The sequence below is a fragment of the Ammospiza caudacuta genome, chromosome 6 (assembly GCF_027887145.1).
Source record: "Ammospiza caudacuta isolate bAmmCau1 chromosome 6, bAmmCau1.pri, whole genome shotgun sequence".
NCBI lineage: Eukaryota > Metazoa > Chordata > Aves > Passeriformes > Passerellidae > Ammospiza > Ammospiza caudacuta.
The window spans coordinates 16,093,120-16,104,947 of record NC_080598.1 but is presented as its reverse complement, the minus strand read 5'-3'; the positions used below and the strand labels follow the sequence as shown (position 1 = coordinate 16,104,947).

Here is an 11,828-nt window from a genome sequence, read left to right as displayed (position 1 = left end):
AACCATGGCTCACACATGTATTTCTGCTTAGGAAGAAAAATGTTGAAGTCCATCAATAATACAATATTTTTAAAGCTTTACAGTACCATGCATTTTAACAATCTTGGAAACTTAAGAAGTTGTCTCAAAATCAGCAAAAAATCAGAATTCATCTCTGTGCTTACTAGAACATCTGATCCAACACTTTCCTTTGAATAGCTGCTCATGACAGAGGTTATTGTAAGTTTTGTAAGGTTTTAAAATTCAGTCAAGATAGAGCTGATTATATGGAGAGGTCACAAGAAAGACATGAAGGCAGAGACTTCTTAACTCATAAAATCAAGGGAGAAAAAAGTAACCACCTTTGTCTCACTGCTTGAAGGTTTCTTATATACAGAAGATGTGGAAGGCAATCACAGCTTCACAATTTCCTGGTGCTTTTCGTCCAAACACCACATAACACTAAAGAAACATTAATTAATTAAGCTGCTTAATATATCTACAAAACACAGCAAGAAAAGAATGTGGGGGGGGTTTTGGCAGATATCCTAGAACCTTGATGTTGCTGCTCATAAAATGATCCAAAGCAATGTTTGGAAGCCATGAAAAAAAAATTACAACTTTTTTCATAATCTACAGAGTGCTTTGAGAAAAATGAAGGAAAAAAAACCACCACCGGATATTGTTGGTTGAGTAATTTTCAATAGATGTAGTTTCTCAATGAAAGGAAAAAGAAAGAATTAAGAAGAATGCTCATGGAAAAAAAAGTTGATTTCAAAATAACGTCTGTTATTTAGGTTATCATCCATTTCTCAACTCCCACAGCTCCTAAGAGCCCCATTTAAGTTTTAAAAATACAGAACTAGTTAGCAAGCCAGAAAAATGAAAATTCAAGTTACAATTAATAAAACTCTTCAGGTTATTTAGTATAGGTGTGAACAACTTTTCACAAAAACAGTAGCTTGAATGGTAAAAACATGTCTGGACATTAGCACTTCCAGTTCTTGTAAGGCTTGGAAAGGAGAGAAAATTGTCACTGTGTAATGGTTTTAAATCATAGGAAGAAAATTTTACATTATGAGACAAATCATACACCATCCAAGATTTTTCTAGAATTCTATGGATTTCTTTAGGAAATTTCAGTCAATGTAAATAAAGAGCTTTCTGTTATTGTGTATCCTCTGATGGAACACATCTTTATACAGCCTAAGAATGTATTCAAGCATCATTTGAAGCCAGTGTTTGAACATTTTTTGGTAATTTTTCCCTCAGTTACAAAATTCTATTAAAATATAACAGTTAAGAACTGGACTCAGACTGTAACATCCCTTTCATTTCAAAGTATATACTTGCAGCTTTTAGGATTATTTTTCTCCTAATACAGATGAGGCTAAAACATTTATTAAAAAACCTACAAAATGTCCTAACTATAGAAAAATATCAGTGAAAACACATCATCAGAAGCATTTAACATCAGAGCAAAAAGTTCTTGGCTTCATTACCTTAATTCAACTATATTAAACAAAACATTTTGCTAGATGGCAATGATAAGGTATTGTGTGTCTTGGCAGGAAAATTAAATAAAAAATTACCTTTGCAAACCACAGTAACAAGTTTTCTGCCTTTGCTCTGACAAACCACATGTTCATGGGTTTAGAATAAATAAGTCATAAATAACAATAGGACTAAACCAAAATAAAATTGTACATGTGCTATCTTACTGTGTACCTATCACCTTCATCATTGTTCAAAGGTTTTTGGCTCCCATTTATACAAAGCTCTCTTCCATATTTGTGCACAGCAGAAAAGAATCCACGAGTCTGGGCTTTACCAGCTGCTGAAAATCTGAATCCTCCAGCCCATCAGGACTCATCACTGCCAGTCTCCTCAGGGCTGCCTAGAAAAACAAAACAGCATCATTGCAATGCAGTTCAGGAAAGGTTTCATTTCAGGTTTGGCAAAGCCTTCATTGCAGAAATCCACTATAACCATACCTAAATAACAGGCAGAACCCAAAACTGAACTGTGCAGGTCTATGAGTTCTGCTACCTGGGTAATCTCTCCTCACTGTCTTCATCTGTCAGATGAATCTGCTCTCATGCAAAGTTATTCAATAGCAATTATTTTGGGGCACTTTGCTTTTAGACCTGAGTAATGTCTAAGTACAGTTCAAGCCCTCAGACACCAGTGGCAATACCTATCAGAGCTTGAAGCAGCTTACGTCTCAAGAATAATATTTTTGCCACATTTTTATCAGAAAACATCTTCAGGCAATTACTAAAATATCAGGGGAAGCAGAATTTCTGAGACAGGGAGGTAGGTAACGTCTCAAGCAACAGGCATGGATTCAAGGAATGTGCACCACCAACTTCGGTGAGACAGAAAAATCATAGTCTGGTTTGTTGCCATTGCTCTGTGGTCTCTGCTCTGACCACACAAGATTAACAAGTCTTCTTGGCATGTAGGAAGAATAATCACAGCATTTTCTATGCTCACATTTATACTTTCTTCATCCTGAATGAGACCTGCTTAAATGAACAAGCTGCAATAAACAAGCATTACTTTTACATTTAAAATAACATTAATTTCATAAAGCACTGTCAAATGATATTCTTCATTCTTCATTCACCAGAGCTTGTGCTCCAGCCCTAGGATCACCCATGTTCCCAGAGGGCTCTCACAGAAAGCTCAGTGAAATCATTCAGCTCTGGCATTTGGCTCACAGTGCATGCAGTGCAGGGCCAGCAGATGGGATCTTTCTCCTGAGCAGAGACAGTCTTAAGCTTCTGGTGCCCACTCCTTGCTGGGCACTGTATTGTCTTGGTGACACAAATAGAAAAAAATGGATTGGAGTGGAAGCAAGAAATAACTTTTCCTCTTTTTGGATGTTTTACATAAATATCTTCAAATATATAAGTGAGTGCAGATAAAGGGCTGCTACGCTCGTGACTCAAGGCTAATTTCAACAAACATAGAACCATCACAGAATGGAATTTAGGAATTAATGAATCCTTAAATTTCAAAGTGTTCCAAAGAAATTTTTTAGTGCCCAGTAATGTGAAGATGAAGCCATTTTTCCTTATGTGCTTAAATCTTCAATCTGAGGATGAATAATTGACAGTGCACAGGATTATGCTTAAGGGGAAAAGCAGGAGACCCTGACATGAATTTAAAACATTTCTGCAATACTTATGCATTTTGAAATCTAAAGGGATGTTTTTTCCTTAATTTTCCAGTATAAGCATGATAGGAAGACTAAAATGTACATACCAGACATGCCACTAAGACAGAATCACTGTTATTTCTTTCTGTTGGTGATCTGCAAAGTTTAATCAGGCGAGGAATACCTGAGAGCAACAAAAGAGTGTCAGGAGAAATAATTTAGAAAAACAACTTCTTATTTTGTGATATTTTTTAGATGCATCATATTTATCCTTTTTTAGTAGATATGATCTCCAATGCAAAGATGATATGCAAATACTTAAGAGACCTTCCATGGAGATATGCAGTTCAGAGCAGTCATAATTAATAGTCGTAAAGCATAAACAAGTAAATTGGGTTTACTTGCTGCTGCAATTTCACAGTGGAAATTGTGACCTCCATTTCTTCCCTACCAATCTTCCCACGCACCCTTAAAAAACTCCTACCCAAAGAACACATTCCCTCCCATTGGATTCATCACATCTGGGCCTGCTGGGGTCCCAGCCTTCTGTGCCCTGACAGATCCTGCATAAAGGAATGAGGATGCAGCAGTGTCATTTGGCACAGCAAGGCACAGCTCTGTGCTGAGTGGTGCTGCACCTCAGGCTCCTCTGGGAAACAAGCCAGAGCTTCATTTAGCTCCATCTCCTCCGTCATCCTCTGAACAGCCTCTATAGGGAATATCTCTCACAAAGTTCACCAAGTGAGGCTAAACATTAAAAAGAGCTTCTCCATGACTGGCAGCTGCTCCCTCTTTCAGTGCCATTAAGCAGGAGACACCTCCTTACAGCTGAGTTTTACAGCTGCCTCTGCCACCTCGGGATCCCGGCTGAGCCGTGCCAGGGTCACCGCAGATTTCTGCTGCACTCGCTCACAAGCTGCAGCTTCTGCTGGGTTTCCAGAGGAGGATTTCTCAAACAGCATCTCCATTAAAAGCTGAACACCTGAAAGAATACAAGAGCCATCGTTATCCGCTCTCCAACAAAAATCTCAGTGCAAAAAAGTAAAGGGGAAAGGAAAGCTGGGCTAATACAGACCAGCCACTGCCCAAAAAGGGAGAATGCAGAATACATAAATGAAGGCTGCAATTTTGACTTCAGTGCCCAGGCACATCTGATCTCTGCATACGTTTGTCTTCACTAGGAAGCTACAGAACTTCTGGAATTAGAAAATGCACTAACTTTTCCCTTCTCTAAAAGTTGGTATCTTAAATTTCACTAATTTATTTCAGTCAACCAAATGTAATTCCTTATTTGCTTCTAAATTAACCTGAAGGCAATCACTAACTGAAAAACCTGTAGTGACATATTTCAGGTCACTAAACAAAGTTTCACTCTCAATTCAAGTAATTATTTTTTGTTTATTTATATATTTTTAAGCAAGCTTTTAAAAGTTTCCTTCTCAAACTGTTTAAGGGTATTTTAGAATGAGGAATCCTTTAATAAAGGAAATTATGAAATTCTGTTTCTTGAATTTACTGTATAACTCTTCACTCTAGAAGAGACAATGTTATCCCTGTCGAAGCAGCTTCATTAACTTATTGTTGCCTGTAGGAGTTTATATTCTTCTTGTAGCATCAAAAAAAAAGAAGATGATTTCTCCTTTCTAGATCATTTTAAATGTAAAGACAATTATGTGCTATTAGACTCCATATGCTATTAGGCATTCAGATTACATCAGGTAGCATCAGAGGATTTTAACTGTTAGAACATTTGCATAAATAATTCAGAGAATTATCATCAGAACCATGCAGCTAGATAAGAATCAATCAACATACAAAAAATTGTTGAGAAGAAAGTACCTAAATTCTCTAGCATTCAAAGACCATTCTCAGAATGTGGCCTCTGACTAGCACCTGTTTATTATAACATGAGGCAGACACAAAAAACATTTCCACACAGGATGAGTGCCAACCCCTCTCAAAAGCCAGGGGGCAAATGTTTCTTGTGAAATTCCATGGCAGAGTGTGTACACAAATCTTACTTACTGTCATTGTCCCTGACAACCCACTGCAGTGTCTAGCATGACTTAGGCCTACTTGACCTAGCAAAGCAATATATGTGAATTTTCACTGTAATTTAATGTTTCCCAAAAAAAAGAAAAAAAAAAAAAAAAAGGCACTCATCTTACTCTATTGCTTGGCCTTGAATTTGCTGGTAGATGTATTAATAAGGCATTTACATCTTACCACAACATTAACTGTATTACCACAATACAGCTTGCTGAAACACTTTTTACTTTTTTACTACTATTCTTTGCATCTAGGATTAAGTCACACACACAGAACACAAACAATGTGGTCACAAATGCAAAGTTTCCTAAAACAGTGGCATTTTATTTCATTTGTGTGGAACCATCCCCAGGACTCATTTTGCATCCTGCAGCAATGTGCAATATGCAGCAGAGACAGGCTGCAAAATGAAGCTTTATTAGTGAAGCCTTTCTCCTCTACCTTGTAAGTACTACATTCCCATCTACTCTGACTCTACAGAAAGAAATAAAAGATATAATTCAGTTAAAATACATACCATTTCCTTGAATGATTTCCGAAGCACACTGGTCCAACACAGACATGTTTGCCATTATTGTTACCACCTGTTGTTAAAAAGAGAAGGAAATATGAAGTCCAGTCCTACAATTCAGTAATATTAAATACAATTGTGGTTCATAAAATAAACATGGCAGAAACATGGCAAATATTTGGGAGAGCTGTTATTGCGCTGAATCTGTTCAGGAAAAATGCTAAGAAATCCTTGCAAGAGATTTGGAGTTTTGAGCTTTGATTCAAGGGAATATTTAAGGAATATTTTCCAGTTTTGTTGAAGTCAAGAATTTTCTGCATGTCAAGGCACTGTCTCAAAAGTAACTGGACTTGAAATTCTGTTTATACCTTTCTAGAGGTAAAAAACCATGGTTAGGCTTTGTACCAACACATTCTCTGTTGGTATGTGCACAAGCCCATTCTGAGATCTTGATTTACAGAATTTCTTCTCCCAAATAGCTTTAACTGTTTTTGAGATTAGGTGTAACTCAACTTGCTTAGAGTGATGCAGCAAGCCACTGACAGAGCCTGAACCCTGTGGTGCTGTTGGCATTCAGTCAGCCATTCCCTCATTGATATCACATACTTTCTCACACATCCTGCAAGACATTCTTCTCAGTCCTTCAAATACTTTGCTTTTTGCATGTAGACACATCCCAATATTAACAGCATATGTGAGAGACCAAATAATAAATGCTAGAGATCTTGATAATGCAAAACAGAAATAATATTCTTTCTTAAGAGGTATTAAACTTTCTCTAATGTAATTCAGGAAAACTGATCAGACTCAAAAATAAGGGTCAGTTTTGGAACTGGTTATCAGCTTTTAACAGTACAGTTTCACTTCAGAAACCAGCAAACCTCTTAGATGTAAGGAGGCATGAGATCAAATCACCATTCTGATCTCACCTTGCCATTTTAAAAACAAGGATGACTCATTTCCGATGCTGTGACATAAAGGTCTTCCACTTTTGAAGGTGGTGTTACAGTGTCATCTCCCTGAATAAATATACTTACTTAGCATGCAAATGAGTTGCTGAAACTCTACAGAGTGACAGGTAGAAATATGGTAACTCAGTGTATGTCTATGTATTTATTCCATATTAATTATTAACTGTGTTGCAGGCAGAGTGTATATGTTTTCTCATTCTAAATTATATCCCGTTAATGAAAATTGCTTCCTCCGTGCAGAATCTGTACCCCATGTGGCTCTCTAAGCCACAGATGAAGAATTCAATTAACCACAATTTGAATACATGCCAATTATTCCACTGCTTCAAGTTATTTTGTCTAATAAGTATTTTCATACATAAAAATAGTTTGTGTGCATCTTTTGACACCAAAAAATTATTTGAGGTTATAGCTATACTTCCTTTGTGTTGATTATGTGGCCCCCATATTTTGCCATATTTATGGACTAGCTTAGAGGGTTTATTTGTAACATTCTCCTGAGGGGGGTAAAAAAGACCCTTATGATCAATGACCATCAAGTTCTACCTATATTATCTTCTAAAATCTTAGTAGGACTCAAAAGGTAGCTAAGCCATAGAATAGCTCACTCCATATGGATAAACCTTTTTTTTCCCCAAGAAAGTCCATTTTCCTGTGATGTAAACAACATAACAAAATAGGATAATGTAAAAATATAATAGGCAAGCAGAATAAAGAGTTGATTTCAAAAGCTCTATTTCCCCTACATTTTCCTCTTTTAAAGTTCACGCAACTTACATGAAAATTTCCTCTCTAACACAAACCAAAGTTCAAGGAAGTTTCCTATTAAGGATGAACTCTCTAGAGGAAAACACTAACAAATGTAGACTCAATTTGCTTCAGAAAGTAACACTTCTGTAAGCACTAGTATTAATGAAGTCTCATCTCTTTTGGATTTAGAGTTGATCAAAAAACATAAATAGATGTTTGCCAGTAGATCCTCTCCCATTGTAGATTTTTCTTTTTGTATACAGAAGCTTATACTGCAGTCTTTATCTTTGCTCCTCTTCCCATTATCTGGCTCCCAATTTCATAAAGCCTTAGGCAGTCTCAAAAATATCTATGAAGTCCTGTTGAATCAGCAAACCAGTTCAGATGTTATGGTGAAGCACACAAACAGATAGAGATAAAAGTGACTGCCTGAGCCTCATTTCATACTTGAAAATTATTGGAAAAGAATGCATACCAAAACCTCTTTCAGAACTGAAATTACTTTCAAATAATTGAAAATCTTGAAGATGTTTAACATGGAATCTCTACTGTTCAACTGCAATTTGTAGTATCAATTTCATTAATTGCTGAAGTAATTGATGCTGCAAAAGAGCACATTCTGTGATTACAAAGCATTGGCACCTGACAGAATTTATAGTTCTTGCAATTATTTTGGATTCCTAACCCATGCAATGAACTTGTGGTCAATTCAAAGTGTAAGAAAGAAGACATCCTGAAGACAAGGTGCATGAGCTCTGGTCATCTGTCATTGCCTCCCTACCATGGAGAAGGAATGTGCTGAAGCCACATGCCAATTCTTGACCTGTGGGATTTGTAGATGTGCTATGAAGCAAATTTTGTCAGGGAATCCAGCATAATTCCCTACCCCAGCATCTATATCTCTGCTAAGCAGATCTGCTTTGGAGGTGGATCTTGGCCCATGCATTTCCAATACCTGCATTTTATCAGTGCTCTCCAATAGACTGACACAGGCTGGCCCACACTCCTTTCTCTGATTTCCAAATCCATCAAGAATTGCAGGTGCCTCTCTCTGCTAAACCTGGTGGCTGCAGCTTGTGAACTGGGAGCCCTAAATCCACTGTACTAATGAAGACCACAGAAAAATAGATTTGGTCAACAAAAAAATCAGCATAGAAACATAGAAAAGCTTGGGTTGGAAGGGACCTCAGAGATCATCAGATTCCAATCTTTCTCATAGATGGAGACACTTCCCACTTGACCAGGTTGCTCAGAGCTCCATCCAGTCTGGCATTGGACATTTCCAAGGATGGGACATGCTCAGCTTCTCTTGGCAACCTGCTCCTGTGCCTCACCACCCTCACAGTAAAGAATTTCTCCCCAATATCTAATCCAAACTTACTCTTGTTCCATTTGAAGCCATTCCCCTTGTCCTGTCACCACATGCCCTTGCAAAAAGTCCTTCTCCACCCTCCACCTTCCCTGTTGGCTCCCTCAGGTCCTGGAAGCCCTGTGACATTTGTTTGCCATCAGAAGGGAGCTGGATGGATGATTCAGGTCAGTGTCACGAGTAGCACTGCTAAAAACAACCAGAGGAACAGACCTGCAGGGCTCCTCCTGTGCTCAACACCTGCCTGCTTGCCTGTGCTCTGCACACCTGACCCAGGGGGCACTGAGACACAGGGCAAGGCAGAATGTCAGCAAAGGAATTCTCAGCTAAAGCTCATGCTTTAGCACCTTCTGAAGGCACACCAACTTAGCAAAACAGCAACATGCAGAGATTTCATTGGCAGTAGTAAGATTTTTCACAAGAGTAAGAGATTAAGCAGTTAAAACTGAACTCAAAAACGTTAAATTTTTAAGTTAATTTTTAAGTTAATTTTGAATGTTTAAGTTAAAATTGAACTTTAAAACTTAAGAACTTAAAAAAGCACACCCAAAATCAAGAAGCTTTGAATGTTCATCTTTAAAGGGTTTGTTGGTGAACCTAGTAGACAGGGATATTTGAGAGGCCCCTTAAGACCCATGGAAAATTTTCCTGTATAATAAATAAAACTAAAAATAACAGTGTTATTTCATATTTTTCAAATGTCAGTACAGCATTATCTTCTTAAGTGTTGCAGTTACCATGGAAATTAATCTGAAATCTAATAAAAAATCTCTATTTTTATAAGCCAAATAAGTAAACAGATATTAAACACAGACACATCTCTAGTGATAATATCAGATATTATTATAAAATTGGCAGTGTTGATCTTTTTTGGTTGTCCTATATATATATTTCATAACTTAAAATTTTTTTCTATTCCCACATAGTTTCCTTCCACTCCCTCAGACTTCCATACATATTGAATTCATGAGTGGTGAATCCTCCTTTTAAGTTCTGTAGTCTGCTTTGCCCTGAACTGTAGGAATTTCAATTGTCAAGAGGAATTTAAATTTGAGAAACCATGGTTGATTAAGAACCTTTAAAATAGTTTTCTTCAAACAATAGTCACCTTGGAATATTTTTTCACTAAAATACATAATTACTAACTTATTTAGTTATATTAGTTGTTTAGAAAAGTTTTATTTACTATAATAAAACTTTTCTAAACAACTAATGGTGACTAATGCTCATCAACCAGTGTACAAGGTACTAAATCTTTGCTGCAAAAATAAAAACTAGATACAAATGCTTTGCTATAAAATAAGATACACTGAGAGTGTAAACCTGTAGTTATCAAAGAGATTTAAACTTAAAGAACACTTAAGAACAGAAGGCCTCTCTGAAAACTTTCCCTTAGTGAGAGATTTGAGAAAGTCTTTCTCTTTATTGTGAAACAAACTGCTAAGGAAGAAAGATGCCAAAGTATTTGGAGGATGAAAGCACATATTTTAGCCTGCTAAAGGGCCAATATTTTCCACAACTGAGGGTCCCTTACCTCATTTGTGGGAAGGGGAAGGGTCTACAGATGTGGAAGGTGTGGTGCTAATATACCTTTATTGATAATAAAGGCACACTGCTCAGTAGGCTTTTATCAACAGTCCCAACATAGAAAGAAAGACACAACCTCAAAATAAGAATTAGCGAGTAATTTAATAGAGTGGCAAAGTAGATCAATATAGAACTGCTAATTCTCTTAGTTAGTTACTCCTTTAAGGCTGATTCATTGCTAAGTAATATTAATTTTTGTACATATTATAAGAGCATTTTGTAATTCATTCAAATAAATGAGATAAGCATAAATCATAGTGTCTGCAAAGTTCCATATAGCCATCTTCAGAAACAAAGTGGCACCTGAATATAACTCAGAAGCAACATAGTCTCTGTTTCTGAAGGTAAATTAAAATCATCTGAACATCACAATTCAAGATCCATCCACAGGGAGACAGCAAAAGAGTGCATTTAGCAGGCATCAAGAACAGGCATTACAGCAAGTTGAGGTAGAAAAAGCCTTTCAAGATATTATCTATCAGGAGGAAAAACTTCAGTGAGAAATCTCTGGATATTCTCTCTGGGACATTATAATGCTTGAAAATAGGAAATAACTCCAATGGCTTCTGATAGCCATTTTTGTGATTGGGAACTTAGTTTTTCTTCCTGAAAACAGACAACAAATACAGCCAGATGAGCAGAAGAAGCTAATAACCCCTCAAAATCAAAACAGTGGTTGGAGACAGGATCTGCTTGCAAAGTCTAGGTTTATTCTGAGACTGTGCCAGAGAAATGTATTTTTGGCATGCTGAGGCAGAGCAACAGAGATTAAAGCTGTAGGAAACTTACTTTTTGGAATGAAGGAAGTCTTTACTACATTTTTATTTATGTTACTTCCTCTTGCTGACTAATGTAGATAAGGAGCAGGCAGAATAGTCAGGTTCTCACATTATTTGTTTTAAAGAAGCACATAGGACATGCACCCTGTGTGGGTCACATTGTGAAAATACACATCCCATGTGCCCCACCAGGGCACATAACTAACAGTGACTGAGCTAGTGGCCACAGTTTTCTGTCTTTCAGGTTAAAACCTGGAGGAGAAAGAATCTCTCAGACTTCCTTCAAGGCATTGAAAAGCTTCTTGTGTTTTTCAAACAGGCTCAAGCAGCCAAAGGCACCTAAGAGATCTGATCTCCCCAGAGCAGAGCACAAATGAGCCTTTCAACACAAATTAGTTTTTCAACTGAGCTGAGATTTTATTCTTCCAACTGAACCCCTTGCTTTGCAAGTGGGAGCACACCGTCCTATCCTGCATAGAATCTAAAATATGAGAGGCAGAATTCTAACTAAGCAGGAGTTTTGTCCCAAAAATTTTAGCTTTTAACATAGTCAGTTTTAGAGCCCTGAAATATATCAATCCATAACATTGACCATATAATGCCAGTCAGTACTCTTATCTATTTATGCTGGTCACATGTGCATGAAAAGATAGAGATAAGCAGTTAAAAA

General features: G+C 37.1%; 1 protein-coding gene across 1 annotated transcript in view; it reads right to left on the bottom strand.

Annotated features, from left to right (window-relative positions):
* Positions 1 to 1,542: 1,542 nt before the first annotated feature.
* Positions 1,543 to 11,828, bottom strand: part of INSC (INSC spindle orientation adaptor protein) — a 119,584-nt gene continuing 109,298 nt past the window's right edge. The window contains exons 10-13 of the mRNA XM_058807395.1: positions 5,709 to 5,775; positions 3,969 to 4,124; positions 3,250 to 3,326; positions 1,543 to 1,876 (exon numbers count right to left, since the gene is read on the bottom strand). Of these exons, the coding sequence (XP_058663378.1) occupies positions 1,748 to 1,876; positions 3,250 to 3,326; positions 3,969 to 4,124; positions 5,709 to 5,775 (429 nt within the window). The 3' untranslated portion in view covers positions 1,543 to 1,747. The remainder of the gene's footprint in view (positions 1,877 to 3,249; positions 3,327 to 3,968; positions 4,125 to 5,708; positions 5,776 to 11,828) is intronic.